Source organism: Panthera uncia, chromosome F2 (assembly GCF_023721935.1).
Source record: "Panthera uncia isolate 11264 chromosome F2, Puncia_PCG_1.0, whole genome shotgun sequence".
Taxonomy (NCBI): Eukaryota; Metazoa; Chordata; class Mammalia; order Carnivora; family Felidae; genus Panthera; species Panthera uncia.
Genome location: NC_064812.1, coordinates 543,070 through 567,077, shown reverse-complemented (window position 1 = coordinate 567,077; position 24,008 = coordinate 543,070). Strand labels below are relative to the sequence as shown.

General features: G+C 52.9%; 1 protein-coding gene across 4 annotated transcripts; it reads left to right on the top strand.

The window, feature by feature from the left end:
• Positions 1-32: 32 nt before the first annotated feature.
• HSF1 (heat shock transcription factor 1) lies at positions 33-23,399 on the top strand. Of its 4 annotated transcripts, none has more exons than XM_049632751.1 (14): positions 33-338; positions 17,964-18,072; positions 18,403-18,539; positions 18,874-18,998; positions 20,080-20,155; positions 20,229-20,290; positions 20,459-20,555; positions 20,649-20,785; positions 20,871-21,146; positions 21,540-21,620; positions 22,462-22,567; positions 22,639-22,704; positions 22,801-22,870; positions 22,952-23,399. In XM_049632751.1, exons 1-14 carry the CDS (start codon positions 222-224, stop codon positions 23,155-23,157), a joined length of 1,665 nt encoding a protein of 554 aa, XP_049488708.1. In that variant the 5' UTR covers positions 33-221; the 3' UTR covers positions 23,158-23,399. The 4 variants fall into 4 exon arrangements, with proteins under 4 accessions (XP_049488708.1, XP_049488707.1, XP_049488709.1 ...); XM_049632750.1 differs by having other exon boundaries at positions 17,961-18,072; XM_049632752.1 differs by lacking the exon at positions 21,540-21,620 and having other exon boundaries at positions 17,961-18,072.
• The last annotated feature ends 609 nt before the right edge of the window (positions 23,400-24,008 follow it).

Sequence of the window (24,008 nt, the reverse complement as noted above, 5' to 3'; positions counted from 1 at the left end):
GGCGGGGCCGGCGTGCGCGCGCCGGGGTGACGCGAGCGGGCGGCGCCGGCGGGAACGCGCCCGTCGCAAGATGGCGGCGGCCATGCTAGGCCGCGGGGCCGTGTGTGCGCAGCGGACGGCGGCGGTGGCGCTGCCCCGGCGGCAGGCGCGGCGGCGGCGCTAGCCTGGCCCTCGGCCCCATTTCGCGGTCGTCACCACCGCCTCTCCCCGCCTTGCACGGTATGGACCTGCCCGTGGGCCCCGGCGCGGCGGGGCCCAGCAACGTCCCGGCCTTCCTGACCAAGCTGTGGACCCTCGTGAGCGACCCAGACACCGACGCGCTTATCTGCTGGAGCCCGGTGAGGGGGTGGGGCGAGTCCCCGTGAGGGGTGGGATGTGGGGGCGGGAGCTCAGGGTCAGGGTTCGGAGGAAAACGTGAGGGGCCCGCTCCTTGTCGGCCCCTGCCGCGCCAAGTGTCCCTGGGCTGGGGAGGAAGGGCCTCTTCTTTGGTCTTTCGCTAAGTGTTGAACAATCGCGGAAGTGTGTCTGTCCTTAGAACAGTACCCAATCTCGCTGGCGAACAGTCAGCCTAGGTGATCCTCTGAATCTTCTCAAATGAGTTTCCAGGGTGGTGTGGTCGGCAGCTATTTGGAGAAAATCAGGACGTGGCGCGTGAATTGGAGGGCGTTGCTCTAGTGCGAAAGGAAAGGGAGCGAAAACAGAAAGTAAAACGTCATAAAGTTCAGATTGATCTTGAACCCATGTCCAGAGATAGTAGAGTTGGGCTTTCCTAGAGCAGCTTTGGTTTTCATTCTTCACAGGACGAGTTTATTCAAGTCCTTGTCTCCAGTTGCCTGGCAGCAGGCTTGTTTACATGGTTTGACCCTGCAAGACCGGACGACTCCGGTTTTGCAGAGGTAAATCAGAGAGTGTGTATGGAGTTGAAGCTCAGAATCTGCTGTTCCCATCCGAGCTGTGATGTCGTGTCTGGGGAAGGCCAGAGCCATACCCCAGGCTGGCAAATGGGTGACCTGAAGAAAGACCACTCTGGTCATGCAGAGCCTATGGGTGCCCCCAAATACACTTTGACCTCCTGAGGGCCAAAACGCTGGGTTTCTCAGACTTGAAGTACTTCTCCTTCATGCTCTTAGGCCATTAGGAATGAAGAAATGTTTAGCTTGAAGCTAGCCCCTAGCTGGAGGCCAAGTTCTCTCTTGGGCGGTCTGTTTGCTCAAGTTTGCTGCCTGAAGACTGGGAATAAAGAAACTAGATATCATGCCCCATTCTTTTGGGAGACACTTTGTGTTGGTTTCAGTGACATGCCTGTGTGGGCACTCTCCATTTCTCAGTGCACTGCCTGTTTACTCTGAGGACAGACTGGAGTCCCGAAGAGGGGCAGCATGCTTTCCCAAAGGCTGCGTGGTAGTACCATCCACTGTTTCCAGACCTTGCATTTTTCTGACCCAAGGGAGTGGTCTCATGTTTCTGTCTTCTTTTATCTTCCTTCTTCCTCTTTTTCCTTTCCCTAACTCCCAGGACACACTCTTAACCCAGACCAGGGAGGGGCATCAGAAATGCTCTGGAATATTCCAAGCCTAATCCTACTAGGGTGATCCACCCCACCTGCTAGGGTGCCCCTTAATCTGCTCTCTTTTTCTGCTTAGAGACTGTGAGGCGAGTGGGTGAAGTGTCACCAGCATACTCTCCAGGACCCACAGCCTGTGTTCTGGGCAAGGCCTTTGAACAGGAATGGTCAGGCCTGTGACAGCCTTCACTTAGAGTGGCTGCACCACCCATGAACCCCGGACAGGGGGATGGGGAACCAGCTGGAGCACAAGTATTTGATCCTTCCTGGCTTGTATGCAGGTCAAGCAGGACATAGTGGTAAGGGCTGGCACCAGCAGTGAATAGAGAAATCACAACAGTAGCTCAGCAGTGGAAGGAAGCCCTTTTCCAGGCTGTGCAGGGGGCTGTTGAGCTGCCTGGCTCAGAGACAGGAGATGGTCCTATACCTGTGTCCTCTGTCAAAAAAGTTCACACAAGGCCTTCTGCAGACATGGCCCGGAGTCTGGCTCTCAGAGGCCTTGGAAAGCTCTGATGTCTTTGCTTTTGGTGTTTTTTCCTTTGTGTTGGAAGTTTTCTCTCAGTTCTACCAAGAGAGACTCACCACGTTTGACCTAAGGGACAAGGGGCAGTCAGAGGATTGGTGCTTGACTCTCAAAGGTGAATAAGGTGGGGGAAGGGGTTCATCCCCAGAAACCCTGGCCAGTGGGGCCACGTCCGAAGAGCATTGGGCTTTTTTATTATTACTATTTTTTTTAATTTAGATCCAAATTAGTTAGCATATAATGCAACAATGATTTCAGGGGTTAGGTTCCTTAATGCCCCTTACCCATTTAGCCCATCCCCCCTCCCATAACCCCTCCAGTAACCCTCAGTTTGTTCACCATATTTATGAGTCTTCTGTTTTGTCCTCCTTCCTGTTTTTATGTTATTTTTGTTTCCCTTCCCTTACGTTCATCTGTTTTGTCTCTTAAACTCTTCGTGAGTGAAGTCATATGATATTTACCTTTCTCTGACTAATTTCACTTAGCATAATAACTTCCAGTTCCATCCACATAGTTGCCAATGGCAAGATGTCATTCTTTTTGTTTGCCGAGTAATACTCCATCGTATATATAGACCACGTCTTTATCCGTTTATCCATCGATGGACATGTGGGCTCTTTCCATACTTTGGCTATTGGTGATAGTGCTGCTACAAACATGGGGGTGCATGTGTCCCTTCGAAACAGCACACCTGTATCCCGTGGATAAATGCCTAGTAGTGCAATTGCTGGGTCGTGGGGTAGTTCTATTTTTAATTTTTTGAGGAACCTCCGTACTGTTTTCCAGAGTGGCTGCACCAGCTTGCATTCCCAGAGCGTTGGGCTTCTTGTGCCCAGCCTGAGGGACAGACCAACAGGTCACTGCCCCCAGACAGTCGTGTTGGCTTACTCACTCTCAGATCCTCATACAGTTAAAGACACCCTGGGCACGGCATCTCAGCGGGTCCTTAGAGGTCCCACAAGACCCTGCAGCTCCTGCTGCTGTAGGGACGGAACTCGGTGAGCATGAGTGTAGCCTGTGGGTGTGCCCCAGCGCTTCTGACCTGCAGCCTGTGCTGTTCCCCTTACCACCCACACCCACTGGGACTCTCTGTGAATTGGGCCTGTCTGGCCTAGGGATCAGGCCTGGGTGAGGCTGGGAGGTGCTTGACGGCACAGTTTAAGGAGGCGCTTTCTCTTAGGGCCACGTGGAGGAGGCCCTGGTGGGGGGGGCTCCTTAAATTTTGGCCTTTGGCGCCTCTCTGGCCCCACCCTGGTACCGGTCTGCTCTGTGCAATTCTCTTTTCTTTGGGAGCAGGAATGAACCTAATAGGATTGTGTGGAGGTGGAGGCCTAGGAACTGGAGGTCGCCAAGGCCAGGGCCTGTCCCATATGGCCCTTGAAGTGCCAGCGGTCGGAGGCTCACTCTGGAGGGGCTGGGTCTCTGGGTGGAGAGTCCTAGGCACAGCACTTCCTGTAGTTAGGTCATCAGCTCCCTGTGAGACTACTTGAACTGGTCTGCGTGCAACCCGTACACTCAGAGCTGGCCATGGAACATTTCCAGAGCTCCCATGACCGGCAGGAACACTCCTCCTCTCCTGGCATTGAGAGCCAGGTGAGGCCTGCCGAGCTCGTTCTCAGCCGGCAGGACCGGGCAGGCCCTCTGGATCTTGCCCTTGGGGATCTGTCGGTTGAGCCAAAATGCTGAAGGAGCACCCCGGGTTAGTGCTCCCCAGTGGCAGGCTGGGAGGCACATGGCAGGGCCCAGAGGCTCCCAGGGCCTCCCTGAACCCAGACGGCTGCAGGACCAGCTGCCAAAAGCAGCACAGGTGTGCTTGTCCAGACCTTGCCTGCAGCGTGAGGCTAAACTGAGCCTTTTTATATCTGTTCTCCATCCACATCCATGCAAGAAGGTGACAAATGGCTATTTCGTAGAGAAGAAAACTGAGTCTCAAAGACATTAGGAAACTTAGCAAAGAAAGCTGGGGATTGGTTAAACTGGACCTGAAGGCCACCCTCTTCCCGGTGATGGCCAGCTGTTGCTCTCTGACTGCCTTCTCCCGGCGCTCCACACTTCAAGACGCCGGCCCCACCCTCACCTGCTTTCTTAGTTAGACCCTAGCTACGCTTGGACTGCCCTGTGCTGCAGGCGTTCACAGGCAGAATTGTATTTTGGATTTTTACGTGAGAGTTCCCCTTGCTTCTTCTGTAGACATAAACATATACATGGACAGACAGATGGACGAGACTGGCAGAGACCTATAAACGACAGGCTCTACATGGTGGCCTCCTGCGTCTGTTTCCTCCTCCCCCCCCCGGGGGGGGAGGGGCCCAGGTTGGGGGTTCTCAGAAGGGGGCTGGAAGTCTGGGCCGTTGACGGTCTCCTTGAGGAGAAGGTAGATGTCCAGGGCGTAGCCGTGTGCGCCTGACTCCTCAGGACCCGTGTGTGCTCAGAACTCTTTATTAAAGGACCAGGGAGGGGGCAGTGGAACCTGCAGGACCCACTCTGGGAGGTGCAAAGAGCTCCCGTCGTGTATCACCAGGGACTGAGCCAGGGTCCTCACGCTCCATACACCCCGGGGCTTCCAGCTCTGGCTGCGGGATTCTCTCCAGCTCTGGAAGGAGGCTGTGAAATGAGGAAAGCTGCCCTCAAATGCTTCCCAGTCCTGGTAGCACGGCAGCCAGCACCACCGACTCTTCCTTTCTTGACCCTGAAAGCTGTCAGAGTGAGCAGAGTCACTAACCTGCACGTGCTCGATGGTCTGGAGGTGTGAGTCCGGGGGCCAGTGGCCAGAGGGCCAAGGATTAGGAGGGATGTATCGGTGCCTGTGTTGCAGGAACTAATAAAGTGAACTTGAGCAGAAACCAGAAAAGGACGTGGTGGTGCAGATGGTCTCACACTCAGATAAGGACACAGCCAGGGTAGAGGAGGGGTCCTCAGTGGCTCTCCCTTTCTGGACCAGCCTCACGCCCCCTGACACCTCACTCTACACCCGGATTTCTCTGCTTCTGTGGCCACGTTGGCTCCAGCCATACTCTCACTGCCTCTAATGCCCGTGTTCCTGGAACCCAGAGAGTAGTCGGCCAGCCACATTCAGAACGGAGCACATCGTGCAGACTGGTCTTTGGATTGACTTTTGAGGAACAAAAACCGGGGACTAAGGTGTCCTGGGGCAGATACTTGAAAAATGCAGTGGTATTCCCTCTTGGAATACAGTGGTTGTTAACCCTTTGGGGTCGTGGAGCCCTTGGAGAAAATACTCAAAGACAGAGACCCTGTCTGTAAAAACATACATCCCTGCAGAATTTTGGATTCATTTTAGGTTGTTCCCAGGGCCATCAAAAATAAGACCAGAGGCTCCAAATTTAGTCAGACTTGGCAGTTACCAAGAAGTGCATCTTGGGGCACCCGACCTGCTCAGTGCATGGAGCATGCGACTGTTGGATCTTGAGGTTGTGAATTCAAGCCCCATGCTGGGTGTAGAGTTTTGTGGGTTGTTGTTATTTATTTACTTACTTACTTACTTATTTATTTATCAAGAGCACATGAATGCTGAGGAGAGGGGCAGAGGGGGAGAAAGAATCCTAAGCAGGCTCCATACTCAGTGTGGAGCCCAACATGGGGCTCAATCCCACGACCATGGGATCATGACCTGAGTCAAAACCAAGAGTCAGATGCCCAACCGACTGGCTATCCAGAAGCCCCCAGAGTTTACTTTTTTTTAAAAAAATGCATTTCAGGGTGAGGGCATTGGTTACCAGCAAGCAGATGGGCACTCACTTCTCCCTGTTCCTTCCATATTTCTAATCAGAGGCCTTTTTAGGAAAAGCTAAGATCACCTCCAGGATTCCCTGGAGGCAGCAGAGAAGGCGGGGCCTTGAACCACGAGGCAGGGAGAGAGAACATCGGGTTCTGTGATGGATTCACCAGGAGACATCTGAAACTCCTGATGGCCCTTCAGGTAGGGCTTATAGGACACGTTCAATGTGGGCTTAACCCTTGAACAGTGTTCAGGATTGGAAAACAAGGACAGGTGAGCCACACAGGTTCCAGTCTTTCTACCTAGAGGCAGTTTTCAAACTCCAGCACAGAAAGGGGAAACTTAACAGCCCAGACTTTGGAGAAACTGAGGCATCTAGAATTTGCAAGGTGTGGTACCAGAGAAGGGAGCTGGACTAAGAAAGAGCTCCAGGAGTCTGCACATGAGCCCCTTCAGGTCTTCAGCAGAGTTCTGGTTCACCCATCCACAGGAGGAGACCTATGAAGCCAGCCTGAGAACCTTCTAGGGAAGGAACAGTCACTGAGGAGAGCTCAGACAGGGCCATGAGTTACCTGAATTCTCACAGCCAGAGCAGAGGAACCATGTTGAACACGTGGAGCGTTCAACAAGGACCAGAAGACCTACAAGTTGGAGGTGGGACTGAATTAAGAAAGGCTGCCCCAAATGCAATGTAATCGAGTTTAAAGACAAGCCTTGAAAGGATCAGGCTGATCCACACGAAACACTCTCAGGAGGAATACCACAAAACCCAGATGCAACGTAAAGACCCCCGTGTCCAGGGCCCAGTCAGAACTAACAGATGAGCCAATGGGCGTGAGAGTGCATCCTGTGACAAAGAAGGGGAGTCATAGCTGTGTTCCCAGGGGTGATGGGAACTAGCCAACAAAGACCTTAAAACAATTGTAAAAATATTGAGTGCTCAAAGAAGCAAACCAAAACCATGAAGACAGTGGAAGAGAGAGACAGAGAGAGAGAGAGAGAGAGAGAGAGAGAGAGAGAGGAGCAAATAAAATGGCAATGGAAAAGTCTATCGTGCAGAATTCCACATTATTTGTGTAGACACTCCCTCCAGGGAGGTGACACATATATCCCCACCTGTACCTGTGGCCTACACATAGTGACTTCCAAGAAGCACCGAGTGGGAAAGGGTGGGGGTAACTACAGTGGAGACCCCCGACAGACATGGCCTCATGTAAGTGTCCAGCCGTGGTGTGATGACAAAGGCACTTAACCTCTATGGTCTTCCTCTCCAGAACCTTCTGTAACCCCAACCTCATAACTGTGAGGAAAAGACACAGGACAAATCCAAATTGAGGGAAATTCTACAAAATACTGGACCGGTACTCCTCAAAACTGTCAAGGTCATGAGAAACCAGAAAAGTCAAAGAGACTGTCATAGCCAAGAGGAACGTAAGGAGACGTAACAACAAAGTGTGGTGTAATCTCTTAGGTGAAGTTCTGGGACAGAAGGATAGTAGGTAAAAGCTAAGGAGATCTGAATAAGATAGAGACTTTATTTAGTAAATAATAAAGTGCAGGTATCCCACTTTTTTTTTGAGAGAGAGTTCATTTTACGCTATTTCACTTTTATAACAAAAGACCTACATTACTATCTGTTTTCACTAACTGAAAGAAATCCGAAGAGGAGTTTCATTTTTACAAAAAAAGGCAAAAGCAAAAATAGCATCCAGCATTGATTTTTGCGGCGAGCTGTTACAGAGGCAGCGTGCGCTCCGAGCGGCAGGGGTGGCCGCGCCAAGCTCCTTGCTCAGGAACTGCGTTCAGATCTCGCATCGAGCTGCTAGAGCTGGTGCTCTGTGTCCGTGAGCATTTGTGATTCATCTCTGCTTCGTTTGTGCATCTGTTTGCAAGATGTGTTCTTAGGTATCAGAAAAGCTGAAGAGAGGTGATTTTTTGGGTCTGGGAATACTCTAAATTTTTCCATGTCCATTAACAGTAATTCTCGGCTTTGTGAATGTTGGCATAGGAACGCCATACTTCCGGGCAGCAGGGGAAACCTGCATATTGATTCTTTCCTTGTGACAACAGTGTTAACACTGTTAACAACAGTGTGAGGGCTATGTGAGAGCTCTGTACTGTCTTCCCAACTTTTCTGTGAATCTCAAGTTACTCTTAAAAAAACAAAAATAAAAAAATAAAGTTATTCTAAAATTCAAAGCTTTTTTTTTATACGTCACTACTGGGGATTAATAGCGGATTAGATTCTGCAGAAGAAAAGATCACTGAACGAGAGTAACCATCGATGCTGTCCATGGTGATGTACGGGGAAAAACAAGACCGGAAATAGTGAGCGGAAGCAGAGCCTCACGGGGATGATATCGCCTAGCCTGACACCCAAGTGGAGTTCCAGAGTAACGGGAGAGGGAACGCTTAGACATAGTTGTCCAAATCTTTGGAAAGCTGTGAACCCACAGATCCAACACTTACAAGAATTCCTAAGGAGGATAAGCACACACAAAAAACAAACGAACAAAAAAACCCAGGGCATATCACTAACAAATTACTGAAAACCGATGAAGAAAAAATCGTAAAAGCAGCCAGAAAAAGAAAGAGAATTGCACAGAGAGGGACCCAGACCGGAACAACACTGACTCAGCACCTGTGAGACGCGAGGCCAGAAGGGAGCTCTGTGGATGGAGTCTGGTCGGCATTCAGAACCCACTGTAACTCACCGCATCGGCGGACAAAGAGAAGAAAACCCGCACGACGCCTTAACGGTGGCAGGGGAAACGTTGGACAAACTCAACGCTCACCTTGTGGTAAAAGCTCAGCAAACTGGGAAGGGCATTTCCACAGCCTAATAGGAAGCGGCTATGAAAACCTACAGCTGGCATGGTACTTAACCCTGAAAAAGCAGGTGCTTCTGCCACTCCTCTTCAACGACGTGTGTGACACCCTGGTCGGGTAGTCTGGCAGATATAAGTAAATAAAAGACCGAAAAGTTGGAAGGTAGGACATAGAACTGGCTCTGTTTATAGAAAACATTGTAATTTACTTAGAAAGCCCCAAGAAATGTACAAAAAAAAGAAAATACCAAAGTGATTAGAACTAGTAAATGAGTTTGGTGAGGTCACAGGATTCAAGATTAATGTAAAAAAACCAATTCTATTTCTGTATACTAACAATGAACCCTTGAAAATGGAAATATTTAACAATAGCATTAAAAAAACACAAAATACTTACCGGCCGTATCATCTCTTGCTGTGTAACCAGTTGTCTCCAAACCTAACTGCTTTAAACAGCAAACGTCTCACGGTTTCTGAGAGTCACGAGCTGATTCTGACGCGAGGTCTCTCACGAGACTGCAGGCACTCGAGGCTCAGCTGCAAAGAGAGACCCACTTCTAAGTTCGCTCAAGTGCGGGGTGGCAGGTGGCTTCCATTCCTCACCACAGGAGCCCCTCAGCCTGCTCCCTCGGCCTGTCAGCCTGCTGCTCCCAGAGCAAGGGATCCAGTGTGGCCTTTGTAATGTGTTCTCGAATACACGTCACCTGTTAAGTGCTGGTGGTCACCGGGAACAACCCAGCCACAGCACAGGAGAAGGCAGCACAAGGTGTGAGCCCCCGGAGGCAGGGATCATTGAGGGCTGCCTGTAGACCAGTTACCACGGGTGTGGACCTTGTAAACCATGTAGAAAATTTGTGCACGGAAAGCTATAGAACACTGCTGAGAAAAATTAAAGAGGATCTAAGTAAATGGAGAGAAATGCCATGGTCATAAACAGAAGACCCGGTGTTGGTAGGATGAAAACAGATTTCACACAATCCCAGTAAAATCTCGGCAGACATTTTTGTAAATGTTGGTAAAGTGATCCCTACTAGAGTTTATATGAAAAAGCAAAGCCAAACATTCTCAACAGAGAATAGCCAGACAGTTTTTTTAAGTTTATTTATTCACTTTGGGGGGGGGGGGGGAGAGAACAAACAAAAGTCGGGGAGGGACAGGGAGAGACAGGGAGAGGGAATCCCAAGCAGGCTCTGCACTGTCAGCACAAAGACCAATGTGGGGCTCGAACCCTCGAACGGTGAGAGATCATGACCCGAGCCAAAGTTGGCCACTTAACCAACTGAACCACCCGGGCACCCCTTTAGACATTTTTTTAAAGGAGAACAATTGGAATGCTCACACAAATTGATTTCACAATTTACTATAAAGCTGTAATAATCGGCACTGAGTGAAATTGGCATAACTGTAAACATATAAACAGAACAGACTAGAGAATCCAGAAAGAGACCCACCCATTTAAAGTTCATTGATTTTTGACAAAGGTGCCGTTGCAATTCTATAGGAGTAGTCTTTTCCACACGTGGTGCTGGAATAATTGGGCGCCCGTAAACACAGATGTGAGCTCGCCATGTGCCTCACACCGTGTACAAACACTGACTGAAATGAATCAGACTGAAATGTAAAAGCTAAGACTAGAAGACTTCTAGAAGGAAAAAACCTGAATGACTCAGTTAAGCGTCCAACTTCAGCTTAGGTCATGTCATAATCTCCTGGTTGGTGAGTTCGAGCCCCACGTCCAGCTCTGTGCTAATAAGTCGAAGCCTGGAGCCTGTCCAGATTCCGTGTCCCCCTTACTCTCTGCCCCTCCCCTGTTCGCACTCTGTCTCTCTGTCTCTCTCTCTCAAAAATAAATAAACATTAAAAAAAAAGAAAAGACCTGAATGCAAATGTTGATAGCACTTTTATTCGCAAGAGCCAAAAATAGGACACGACCCACAGGTCAACCTGCTGGGGAGTGGCCGGACAAGCGGCGGCGCCCCCCCGCAGGGAGCTCCACTCAGCACTGAAGAGGAGTGAACAGCTTTCCCCAAGACTCTGTGGCCGAACCTTGAAAGCATTCTGTTGTGCTAAGTGCAGGGTACCAAACACAAAAGGCTGCATGCTCTGTGATTTCATTTATGTGATATTCTGGCAAAGGCAAATCCAGGGGAGCAAAGATGAGGTCAGTGGTTGCCTGGGGTGGGGGTTGACCACAGAGGGACATAAGGATGATTTCGGGGGTGATGGAAAGGTCTTCTGTTCTCGCATGTGGTGGTAAACAATTGTATGTCAAAAGTGGATCAAGCTATGCATTTTAAATTATAAACTTGATGTAATTGTATCTTCCCATTTGAGAACTGTGGGGTGGGGGGGTGTCCCTGGTGGCCAGTTATGTAGAGATCCCTAGTCAGCAAGAGTGTAACTCAGCAAACACTTTGTCCTGGGGACGAGACAAGACACGGTCTACCTCATGCGCATGGATGACAGATGCAGCCTGGGAGCGCCTCCATCAAGGCTGAGAGAGAGTGTGCGGCCCCAGAAGGAGCAGTCTTTTCTTCCATCTTCCATCCGAGGGGGACTCCATCTCCTGTCCCACAGATGTCCCCCAGCAGTCCACCAAATGCCTGCTCCCTGAAAATGTGAGAGCACCTAACGTGGTGCTCAGAGGCAAGTTATACAATTAAGTGATCCCATTAGAAAATAAGAATGGCTTCTAAGCTTCCACCTTAAGAAAGTAGGAAAAAAAGCAAAGTAAACCCAAAGCAAGCATAAGGAAGGAAATGATAAGGACAACAGAAGAAGTCACTGAAACCGAAAATGGTAAAACAGTAAAATAAATTAATTCAAAAACTGATCCTCTGAAAAGATAAGAATTGGTAACTTGTAGCATGACTGACAGAGACACAAGACCTGAATTGCCAATATCAGGAACAAAGGCATATATGTCACGGCAGACCCCTCTGACGGTACGAGGGTAATGAGGAAGTGCTTTGAGCAGCTGTATGCATGTGCATTTGGCAACGGGGATAAAAATGGACCAATTCCCTTAAAACCGTAAAGTGTCAAACTTGCCCAAGGTGAAATGGATAACCTTAATGGTCCTAACTCTATTAAAGAAGTTGAATTCCTAGTCATAAACCTCCTGAAAAGAAAAGTCCAGGCCCAAATGATTTTACTGCCAAATTTAAACATTTGAAGAAGAAATAACACCAATTATACACAACTTTCTCCAGAAAACCAGAGGAGGGAACACTTTGCAGCTCATTTTGTGAGGCAAGCATTACCTTGGTATCAAACACAGGGGCACCTAGGTGGCTCATTTGGTTAAGCAACGGACTTCAGCTCAGGTCATGATTTCACGGTTTGTGGATTCAAGCCCCACAACTTCGGCTCGGGTCATGATCTCACAGTTTGTGTGTTGGAGCCACCCCACCCCCCACCCCCGGCCGGCTCTGACGACAGCTCGGAGCCTGGTGCCTGCTAAGGATTCTGTGTCTCCCTCTCTCTCTGCCCCTTCCCTGCTCATACTCTGTCTCTCTCTGTCTCAAAAATACATAAACCTTAAAACACACACAGGGGTACCTGCTGGCTCAGTTGGAAGATCACGTGACTGTTGATATCAGGGTTATGAGTTTGAACCCCATGTTTGGTATAGAAGTTATTTAAAAATAAAATTTTTTAAAACTTAGACAAAAATAGTCTAAGAAAACTAAGAACCAGCATTTTTCATAATGTTTTCTGTAAAATGTAAGCAAATCTAGCAATATATAAAAAGAGTGATGTCACAACACAAGGAACTTATTCCAGAAACGGAAGGGTGGTCCAGGATTTTAAAATTAAGTCAGTGTAATCCACTGTGTTAACAACGTAAAGAAGAAAAGCCACATAATCATATTATTTGCAGAAAAAATATTTGACAAATTTGATGTTCATTTATTAAAAAAAAGCCGAAAAACAAAAAACTCAGGAAACTGAGAATAGTGGGGAACATACTCAGCCCGATAACAAAAAAAGGATCTACACCTAACATCATACTTAATGTTAGGAGAGACCAAATGCATTTCCCCTAAGATAGAGCAAGGTACAATTCTATTTTCACCAGTTCTAATTAACATTGTACTGGAAGTCCTATCTAGTAATTGAAGACAAGAAAAAGAAGTTAAAAGAATATATATTGGCGAGCAAGAAATAAAACCGACCTTATTTATAGATGGCATGATTGTCCACACAGAAAAATCTCAAGAAATCTATAAAAATACTCCTAAAACTAAAGAATTGAGTTTTGCAGGGTCACTAGATACAAGGTCAACATACAAAAATCAATTGCATTTCTAACGAACAATAGGAAATTGTTTTGTTTTTTAATATCATTTACAGTTGCTCCAAAAGACTACTGGGGAGCCTGGGTGGCTCAGTCGGTTAAGCAGATGATTTTGGCTCTGGTCATGATCTCATGGCTCGTGAGTTCAAGCCCCACGTCAGGCTGTGTGCTGACAGCTTGGAGCCTGGAGCCTGGAGCCTGCTTCGGATTCTGTGTCTGCCTCCGTCTCTCTGCCTCTCACAGTGCCTCCCCTCAAAAATAAGCATTTTTAAATTTTTTTAAAAGATGAGAATTTAAATACAAGCATAGTAAAACATGCAGGGATCTGTATACCAAAACTATAGGATTATAAAAACACTTATTTTTGTTTTTACATTTATTTATTTTTGAGAGAGTGAGACAAAGTGAGAGTGGGGGAGGGACAGAGAGAGAGGGAGACACAGGATCCGAAGCAGGCTCCAGACTGAGCTGTCAGCACAGAGCCCAATGCGGGGCTCGAACCCACAGACCGTGAGATCACGACCTGAGCTGAAGCTGGACGCTCAACTGACTGAGCCACCCAGGCGCCCCTATAAAAACACTTACGAAACAAAGCAGAGTTGACCTCAGGAATGGCATACCATGTCTACTGATTTTTTGAAGCAAATTTGGGAAGTTTTCAGGCCTTATTTCTTTTAGTATTTGTTCTGGTCCTTCTTTCCTGTAACGAAATGTACTCCATTTACACGTACGCTGAGGCAGTTAAAGGTTTTGGGTTTGGTTCTGTTTTGTTTTTTTGAGACTCCTTTCATTTCTCTTTACTCTGTTTTCTCTCTGTCCTTCTGCTTTCATCATCTCTATCAATCCATTTTCAAATTTGTTGATGTCTTTGTTCTGCCAGTTCACATCTGCTGTTGAGTCTTTCTAGTAAATTCCTCATTTTGGTTATTGTACTGTTGGACTCTGGAATTTTCATCTGACTCTGCTTTATAAGTCCTGTCTCTTTGTTGCGATTCTCTCTTTGGCAAGGCACTGTCACCTCATCCTTAAACATATAGGTGATGTTTGCTTCGAAGTCTTGAGGAAACTTTACACCTTGTACCTCTCACGCTCTGTTTCTGTTGGCTTTTTCTCCTTTCCCTTGTGCACAGGTCACACTTTGCTGCTTCTTTTAGTGTCTCATAATTTTGTTGAAAAAGTATATTTTAGGTAATGTGGTACTTCTCGATGACCACCCCACCCACCACCCACCTCCCCCCCACGCTTGTTTTTGTTTTGTGCTGGTTTGTTTTGTGACTTAGCTGGGTTATTTTAGTGAAGTCTGTATTCTCTTTGACCTCAGTGTTAACTCTACTGCCTCCCAGGGTATTACACCCAGACTTTAGGCTCTAATTACTGCCTGATTGTGGTGGTGTTTTTTGACGGTGCCCCAGGGTACAAATTGTTGAGCAGTCTAACCCAATTAAATTCAACCAGTGGTAGTGTTGAAGGCCTGTCTTTGAGGTTTGTTCTGACTCTGGGAGGGCTGTGAGCTGCCTCTCTCCTGTAGAACAGGCTGGGCCTGGTTGAGCTGGTTACTCTGAACCAAGAGGTGCCGTTGTTTTCAAGAGCAGCCTTATGCTTGAACTTCCTTACGTTTTGTTTCAAATAAAGTGAGTTCCCTTGGGGAGCCCCTTCAGAGCTCTCTTTCCTTCTGACTGCCTCTCTCCCGAGGAAATCTCACAGTTCATGGGATTGAGCCCCGTGTCAGGCTCTGTGCTGGCAGTGCAGGGCGTGCTTGGGGTTCTCTGTCTCCCTCTCTCTGCCCCTCCATCACTTGCACAAGCACACTGTCTCAAAAATAAGTAAACTTTTAAAAAGAAAAAAATAGGGGTGCCTGGGGGGCCCAGTTGGTTAAGCATCCGACTTCAGCTCAGGTCATGATCTCACAGTTTGTGAGTTCGAGCCCTGCGTCGGGCTCTGTGCTGACAGCTCAGACCCTGGAGCCTACTTCGGATTCTGTGTCTCTTTCTCTCTCTGCCCCTTGCCCACTCATTCTCTGTCTCTCTGTCTCTCTGTCTCTCTCTCTCTCTCTCTCTGTCTCAAAAATAAATTTAAAAACATTAAAAATTTAAAAAAAGAAAAAAAAAAAAAAGCTTTGTTTCACTTGGGAGTGGCTCAGTAGATCTCACACTTGAATCCCAGAAATGGGAATTGCTCCTTCCTTTTCTTTTTTTTAAACTTTTTTTATGTTTGTTTATTTTTCAGACACCCCCCCCCCACACACACACACACACACAGCATGAGCGGGGCAGGGGCAGAAAGAGGAGACAGAATCCAAAGCAGGCTCTGAGCCTGGAGCTCTGAGTCAGATGCTTAACGACTGAGCCACCCAGGCACCCCTGCTCCTTACTTTTCAAAGCGAGGCTTTGCTGGATATACAATTCTTGGTTGACCGGTTTTTTTCCTTTCAGCCCCTTTACTTTTTTTTTTTTTTTTAAGTTTATTTATTTTGAGAGAGAGAGCAAGAGCGGGGCAGGGGCAGAGAAAGAAAGACTCCCAAGCAGGCTCTGCACTGCCAGCATGGGGCCCGACGCAGGGCTTGATCCCATGAACCATGAGGTGATGATCCGAGCTGAAACCAAGAGTTAGACATGTAACTGACAGACCCCCCCCCAGGTGCCCCTCCTTTTGGCCCCTTTAAATGTAATCCTATTGCCTTGTGGCCTCCGTGGATTCTGATGAGAAATCAGTTTTAATCTTTTTTTTTTTTTTTTTTTTTAATGGAGTTTGTTTAGCTTCCTGGACGTTTTTTATCAAACTTAGGAAATTTTGGGCCATTATTCCTTCAGCTATTTCTGTCCTTTTCTCTCCTGGGACTTCCATTGGGCATAAGTTGGTGCAATTATATTTTTTAATTCAGATTTGGTTCATTTTTATCTTTATTGGTATTCTTCATTCCGCGAGATGTTCTCATGCTTTCCTTTATTTCTTTAGCTGCCATTTCATTTCATTCTTTGAACAGATTTGAAATTGTTGACTTAAAGTCCTTGTCTAGTAAATCCAACTTCCAAGTTTCATTAGGGATGGTTTCAATTGATTGCTTTTTTTCCCTAGTGTATAGGCCATGTCTCGTTTCTTTGCAGGTTTCATACTTTTTCATTGGAAACTGGACTTTGAATTAATATAATGTGGTATGTGTTAGGTTCTGAATATCAGATTCTCCCTCCTCCCCAGATTTGTTGCTGTTGCTATTTCTTGTAGTTGCTGGTATTCGTTTCTTTAGTGACTTTTCTGAACGAATTCTGGATGACTTATGGTCTTTTGTTGTTCGTGACCACTGAAGTCTGCTTGGCTAGCTTAGTAGTGAGCTAGTCAAGGGAACAGAAATTTCCCTTGCCTCCTGGAACCAATAAATGTCCTGTTCTTTGCCGGGGGACCCCGTGTAGGTGTTGGGGGATTTATTGCATTCGGCACACAGCCCAGGTAGGTGACGCCTCTGCTTTGTCCTCTGCTTCCTGCTTGTGCAGAGCCTCCGAGTCAGCCAGAGGTGCGCGCCTAGGGCCACGTCAGGTCTTCCCTGATTGTCCACACAGCCCTACACATGCATGTGACTTCCGGATGCCCAGGAATGTTTTGGAGCTTTTCAAAACCCCTCTCGAGGTCTCATTCCCTAGCTCTTCCTTTTGAGGTTTTCTAGCTAGCCTGTTTTTTGCCCTGTTATCCTCTGCCTGAAGCAACCACAAAGTTTTGAAATCCTCTTTTGATGTCATCAACAAACATCCCTAAGGAAAAGGCTTTTTGTACTGGGAGAGCTTTGGGTCAAATCAAGCAAAGACAGCTTTACAAGTGGAAGCTCCCAGGGAGCTGTGTGACTGGTCCGAGAGTAATTCTCTGGGAATGGGGCTACAGGAGGGGAAGCGGGAACAGGGCAAGTCAAAATACCACAAAGCTCACTGATCTTACTGCAGGAGAATCATTTTTCTTGAATAAAGGCTTCCCACGTTGCTGTTGATTTTCAGAGTTCTGAAAAAGCGTACTGTAACGTTTTGGCCGGTTTTCTTACTGCTTCTTTGGAGGAGAAGACTTTTCAGAGGCCCTTTCTCCACCTTCTCCACCCCTTCACATGCTTATATCTGGGTTCATTTTCACATGCACGCACGTGTGTGGACACACAAGGCTCTAGCTTTTGCCTACCACCAGGGTTCCTCTGGCTTCTCTCTCTCCTTACCTTTAGCCCCTTCTTCGATGGGGGAAGCCGTGCCCAGTGTCCCTGGCGGACTCAAGGGTAGCATGTCCTGTCAGCCCCCACCCCCTCCTCCTCTCACCACTCTCCGGCCCTGCTCCAGGACCCTGCCCCACACCCCAAGGCCCTTCCAGCAGAGGCTGGCCTTGCCAACCTTCCTGGTAGCTTCCGGATCGAGGTCAGAAAGAAGATGGGGGTGACCGGTGCCTCGGCCGATTGAGCATCTGACTCATGGTTTCGGCTCAGGTTCGTGGGTTCGAGGCCCGTGTCAGGCCCTGCGCTGACAGTGCGGAGCCTGCTTGGGATTCTCTCTCTCCCCCTCCCCCACTCACCCCCTTTTTTCTCTCTCTCTCAAAAATAAATAAAAATTTTAAAAATGTGTGTTTTTAAAAAATGAGGGGATAGAAGATGAGTAACGCAGTGACTGTTTCACAACCTCTTTTTCCCGCCTCAGATGCCGAAAGAAGAACGAGGTTGCATTTCTGAATACAACTGTGTGTTTTCCTCCCATTTTCTTGGCTGCCTCACCTTGGGGTCTTGGTTGTTCCTGGGGGAAATCTGATGAAAGCAAAAACGAGGTCCCCTAAAGACTGGGCGTGAGGTGCCGCGTGTTTCAGGCAACTTCTGGAGCCCCGGGGCAGGGCTTCCTGGCTGCGATGAGGTCCCGTCATCTCTCTGGCCGTGTGGCTTCCGTCACCCAGTCCCGGGCCTCCAGCAGGGCACACGCAGGAGCGGAGGGACCGGGCACATCTGGGGACTTGTGCCTCGTGGGCTGCGTGTGACTCTGCCGCCTGCCTCCCAGCAGAGCGGGAACAGCTTCCACGTGTTCGACCAGGGCCAGTTTGCCAAGGAGGTGCTGCCCAAGTACTTCAAGCACAACAATATGGCCAGCTTCGTGCGGCAGCTCAACATGTGTGAGTACCCTGCTATCTGGGCGTGTGGGGCGGGGCATGATGCAGAGCCTGGCGCATCTGGGGGGCCTGCGGCCAGGGCGCCTCTTCCCAGGGGAGCAGAGTCTCAGGGAAGAGTCTCTGAAGTCCCAGCCAGACACAGGCACGCACGCTGGCGAGGGCTTGTCGTCCGGGGTACGGGGTCTCCCTTAGACCGAGACCACCCAGCTGCCGCAGGCAGTGGTGTGACCAGAGCCGTGCCAGGCATGGCCCTCCTCCCGGACCCCTCCCTTTGTCCCTCGGTGGGGCGGTGCCCGGCCCTGAGGCAGAGCCGCTCCACCCCGTCATGTGCAGACGGCTTCCGGAAGGTGGTCCACATTGAGCAGGGTGGCCTGGTCAAGCCAGAGAGGGACGACACTGAGTTCCAGCACCCGTGCTTCCTGCGTGGCCAGGAGCAGCTCCTTGAGAACATCAAGAGGAAAGTGACCAGCGTGAGTAGTCCGCCTCCCTGTCTCTGCCTCCTCAGGCCTTCCTCCAGACTATGAGAGGGAGCAGCGGCTACTTGCTGTCCTGCTGGACCTACGACTGCTAGGGGCAGTCAGCTGCTGGCCTGGCTGCCCTGAGCCCTCCTCCCGATGGGCCCTCTCCTCCCTGCTTGTCCATCTGGGACTCCCCTTGGCCGTTCCCCCCATTGGAGGCCCCTCTCCAGACTGCCGGCCCCTTGGCCCTTCTGCGGCATCCCAGGCCCTCCCCTCTTCCCCCGGGGGAGTGGGCATCTCAGTAACTGTTTCCCCGTCCCCCCCCCCGCCCCCACCGGGGTCCCAGGTATCCACCCTGAAGAATGAGGACATAAAGATCCGCCAAGACAGTGTCACCAAGTTGCTGACTGACGTCCAGCTCATGAAGGGGAAGCAAGAGAGCATGGACTCCAAACTCCTGGCCATGAAGCAGTAGGTTCCACACGGCGCGTGCAGGGGGGCGCCTGGCAGGGGACGTGGCAGGACAGGGGGACCCGTGGGAGGCAGGCTGAGGAAAGAGCAGACAGGAGAGGTGCAGGCCTGGGAACCGGCCACCCCCTCCGGGGGCCCCTTCCCACCAGCCCCGCCTCCCTCAGTCCGAGACAGGGACGCTCTAGGCTTCTCCCAAGCACAGAATTACATTTGGACTTGCGCGGGCGCCCTGAGAGACAGGGTCTAACCCAGCTCCCGCCCCAACGGGCAGAGCTGGGCTCCTGGCACCTGCCTCCCCTTTCTGCTCCTCGCGCTGCGTCCCGAGTGTGCACTCCACAGGCCGGGGTGGCCGGTCTTCGCCGCCCCCACAGCGCCAACGCTCCCACTGGCCCCCACTGCCGCTGGGGCACGTTTGGCCACCAGTAACCGGCCCTGTGCTCCCCTCCTCAACCAGGACCCCTAACAGGGCTGGCCTGGGCCGCCTTCTATGCACTTGGGGGCCCCGGGGACCTCAGGAACCGCAGCCTAGGGTGGCTGTCCTCAGCTCGGTGTGGCCCGAAAGCCTCTCAGGGGGCAGGTCCTCACGACCCCCAAGTCCTGGAAGAGGCTCCTGGGCTCGCTCTCCACATTTGGGGCTGGCAGAAGCCTCTGGCTATAGGACATCTGGGTGTGGGGCCAGGTGAACTTGGCCTCCCGGGACACGGGTGCCTTGCAGGTCGAGGCCAAGAGGGGCAATTCCATGTCAGTAAGACACTCGGGGGCCCATCAGAAGGGCCAGGCTGCTCACAGCCCTGCTCACCCAGACCTAGTGACATAGGACGGGCATAGGATAGCTGCCATATGCTTCTCTGTACCCCTGGCCTTCCCTCCTCTCCTCAGGTTCAGGTGGGGCAGAGATGGCTCAGAGGGACGGCGGGGGGGGGGGGGGGGGGGGTGCCAGCCGGGGGGGGCGGGGGGGCCCCCCCCCCGGCCCGGTCCCCCCCCCCCCCCCCCCCCGGGCCCCCCCGGGGGGGGGGGGGGGGGGGGGGGGGGGTTCTGTGGAGGGCCCCCAGCACTGCTGACCACGCCCACTGTGTTACAGCGAGAACGAGGCCCTGTGGCGGGAAGTGGCCAGCCTGCGGCAGAAGCACGCCCAGCAGCAGAAAGTCGTCAACAAGGTGTGCAGCGGGCCTGGGGGGAGCCTGGCGGGCCCCTCGCAGGGCCAGGCTAACTGTGCCCTTCTGCCCGCAGCTCATCCAGTTCCTCATCTCACTGGTGCAGTCCAACCGGATCCTGGGGGTGAAGAGAAAGATGTGAGGCACAGGGGGTGCCCATCCCCAGCACGGGGCCCAGGGCCACCCTGTCTCCCCCTGGCTGAGGCCCGGGTGGCCCTGAGGTCTCGGGGAGGCACCTAAGCCCAACCCTTACCGGGCGCCCCCCCCCCCCCCCCCCCCCCCCCCCCCCCCCCCCCCCCCCCGCAGCCCCCTGATGCTGAACGACAGCAGTGCGGCACATTCCATGCCCAAGTACGGCCGCCAATACTCCCTGGAGCACATCCATGGCTCGGGCCCCTACTCGGTGAGCGCCGGGCGGGGCGCGGCAGGACTGGCCTGGGCGGGGCAGGCACGTGCTGCAGCGCCTGCCACACAGGTCACCTCCCTTTGATGGCAGGCTCCCTCCCCGGCCTACAGCAGCTCCAGCCTCTACTCCCCGGACACCGTCACCAACTCCGGACCCATCATCTCCGACATCACCGAGCTGGCCCCCGGCAGCCCTTTGGCCTCCCCAGGCGGAAGCGTAGATGAGAGGTGGGGGCCACGTCACCCAACCGTCAGGAGAAGGGTGGGCCCGCAGAGGCGGCAGCTGCTGACGTGTGTGTCCCCCGACGTGCAGGCCAGTGTCCAGCAGCCCCCTGGTACGCGTCAAGGAGGAGCCCCCGAGTCCTCCTCGGAGCCCCCGGGTGGAGGAGGCCAGTCCTGGACACCCGTCCTCTGTTGTGGAGATACCCCTGTCCCCGACCGCCCTCATTGACTCCATCCTGCGGGAAAGCGAGCCTGCCCCTGCCGCCCCGGCCACACCCCTCACGGATGCGGGGGGCCGTCGCCCCTCACCCTCGCCCCCACCTGCCTCGGCCCCTGAGAAGTGCCTCAGCGTAGCCTGCCTGGACAAGTGAGTGCCGCCCCACCCGCCTCCGCCACAGCCTCAGGAAGCACGTCTGGGCCTCTAGCTAGCGCTGTCCTGGAGGGCTGGTGTGGGGCGGTCGTCAGGCTGTGGGCGCAGGGGCGCCGGGGGGTGAGCCAGCAGACCTGGCCCTGAGCTCAGAGCCCGTTGTCCCACATCCCCAGGGCCTCAGGAGCCAAGGGTGTGCAGCCTTGCGGGTCTGTCGCACCTGCTTTCTGAGCCGCTCTGGCCGCTGCTGTCACCCCTTCCTGCGACAGGCCACTGCATCTGTCCTGCCCAGCAGAGGGCTTGCCCCAGAGGCCAGGCAAGCAAGGGCGGGGGGCACGGAGTCCACCTGGCCCCCACCTGCAATCGGGGGGCTCTTGTCTTTGTATCTTGCAGTTTGGCTCGCGCTCCACAGATGTCTGGGGTCGCCCGCCTCTTCCCCTGCCCCTCCTCTCTGCATGGCCGAGTCCAGCCAGGGTTAGCGCCGTCCCCACTGGGGAGGGAGGAGGGCTCCGCCAGAGCTCAGGCCCCTCCCCAGCTTCGGACCAGACCCTGGCCTGGCCATGAGCACTTGGCCCTGCCTGGTGAACGGGCGTCCCGGGCCCTGTGCAGCAGGGAGCAGCCCCCCCACCCCAGGCTCTGGGGCCCAAGCCAGTGCCCCAGCTCACTGACCGACAGAGATGGGCCTCCCCGCCTGGCACTGCCACTGGTGCAGCCAGGCTCCTGGCTGCCGTGCTGACTGGCTTCCTCTCAGGTTGGGGCAGGGCCCTGTGGACACCTCCCAGAGCCAGCCTGGCCACCTGTCCAATGGCACAGGTCCACCAGGTGGCCCAGGGCCTTCTCGCCCACAGCCTCCAGACCCAGGTCTCTTTCCCGGCATGCACCAGAGACCAGCCCTCCATACCCTGCCCGCAGCTCCCTCTCCCCATCCCTGCTGTCTTCCAACGTAGAGATAAGACCTTGCCGAGCCTGAAAACCGCCCCCAGCCCATCCTGAGCCCCCCTGTCATTTTGGCTCAGCCATTTAGTGCTGCCAGAGGCCTTACTGGGCCTCACAGCGACAGGACCGGCTGGCACAGCCTGAGCTGCTCTCGCCCCAGTGACCAAGCACCCTGGCCCTTTCCCACACACATTCCCCCCAGGCCCACACCAGGTGTGCGATGGGGCCCCGCCTCGGAGGGCTTCCCGTGAGCCCAAGTGGGGTGGGGGTATAGCTGAGGACAGCCCCTCTCTGTCTGGTGGCTGTGATCACCAGCAGGAGGGCACCTGGCTGGGGGTGCCTAGGGCTCCACTTTACCTGCCCTCCTCATTCTGGCTAGGACCGAGCTCAGTGACCACTTGGACGCCATGGACTCCAATCTGGACAACCTGCAGACCATGCTGACAAGCCACGGCTTCAGTGTGGACACTAGCGCCCTGCTGGACGTGAGTGCCTCCCTACCCCCACCCTGCTCACAGCTCACGGGCGCAGCCTGACCGCCCTCCCTTCCCTGCAGCTGTTCAGCCCCTCAGTGACAGTGCCCGACATGAGCCTGCCCGACCTTGACAGCAGCCTGGCCAGCGTGCGTAGGCGGGGCGGGGCGGGGGGGGGGGGGGGGGGGGGGGGGGGGGCGGGCAGGGAGCAGGAACCTTCACTCTGCCCCCTCCTGCCCTGGCAGATCCAGGAGCTCCTCTCTCCCCAGGAGCCCCCCAGGCCCCTTGAGGCAGAGAACAGCAGCCCTGACTCAGGTGAGCCAAGCCCTGAGCCCCTGCCCTGCCCCAGCCCAGTGTCCCCACCTGCCAGTGCCCTGACCCAGCCCCCACCCTCAGGGAAGCAGCTGGTGCACTACACGGCGCAACCCCTGTTCTTGGTGGACCCGGGCTCCGTGGATATGGGAAGCAGCGACCTGCCCGTGCTCTTCGAGCTGGGGGAGGGTTCCTACTTCTCGGAGGGGGACGACTACGCAGATGACCCCACCATCTCCCTGCTGACGGGCTCTGAACCCCCCAAAGCCAAGGACCCCACTGTCTCCTAGAGGCCCCAGGGCGAAGGCTGGGCGTGGAGCCTGCTCAGCAGCGAGGGCCCCAGCCCTGTGTGCCGTGGCAGCTCGAGGCCTTACAGCCACGCTTGGACTGCCCCTCGCTGTGGCCGTTCCCAGGCAGGATTGTATTTTGGATTTTTACATGAGAGTTCCCCTTGCCCCTTCAGTAGAGAGAAACACATACACGGACAGACAGACGGACGAGACCGGCAGAGACCTATAAACGACAGGCTCTACATGGTGGCCTCTTGCGTCTGTTTCCTCCTGCCACCCGCCCCCGGGGGGTGGGGGGGGGAGGGCCCCAGGGCGGGGGTTCTCAGAAGGGGGCTGGAAGTCTGAGCCGTGATGGTCTCCTCGGAGAGAAGGTAGATGTCCAGGGCGTAGCCGTGTGCGCCTGACTCCACAGGACCCATGTGTGCTCAGGATTCTTTATTAAAGGATGAGGGAGGGGGTGGTGGGACAGACCCACAGGAATGCCCTGCCCAAGGCCTCCCCACATGGGACCGGGTGAGGCATGGACAGACAGGCAGGCTGTGCACATCTTCTCGGCAGAGGCACCCCGTTTTCCATGCATTCTCAGGGCACTGGGCTGGTTTGGGGGGAAGGGTTGGGTGCCGAGGGGTGGGGAGGTGACAGGCCAGAGCAGCCTGCCTGATGATCTGTGCCCCCAGGAGTTCACTCCCTGCTCACCGTCCTCAGCAGGGGCCAGGGAGACACTGCCTCCACCCTGGGATCCAAAAAGGAACCCCTCCCCGCCCCCCAAGGGAGCCTTCCCCATCCCCCATCCCCACCGTGGCAACTCCACTATAGCCAAAGGGAAGGAGGATGTGGAGTTGAACAGGTGC

Excerpts from the sequence above, each read along its gene's own strand:
- HSF1 (XM_049632750.1), top strand. The coding sequence starts at position 222 with ATGGACCTGCCCGTGGGCCCCGGCGCGGCGGGGCCCAGCAACGTCCCG. Across the intron at positions 18,540-18,873 it reads TCAAGAGGAAAGTGACCAGC|GTATCCACCCTGAAGAATGA; the intron begins GTGAGTAGTCCG and ends CCGGGGTCCCAG. Across the intron at positions 20,786-20,870 it reads GGCGGAAGCGTAGATGAGAG|GCCAGTGTCCAGCAGCCCCC; the intron begins GTGGGGGCCACG and ends CCCGACGTGCAG.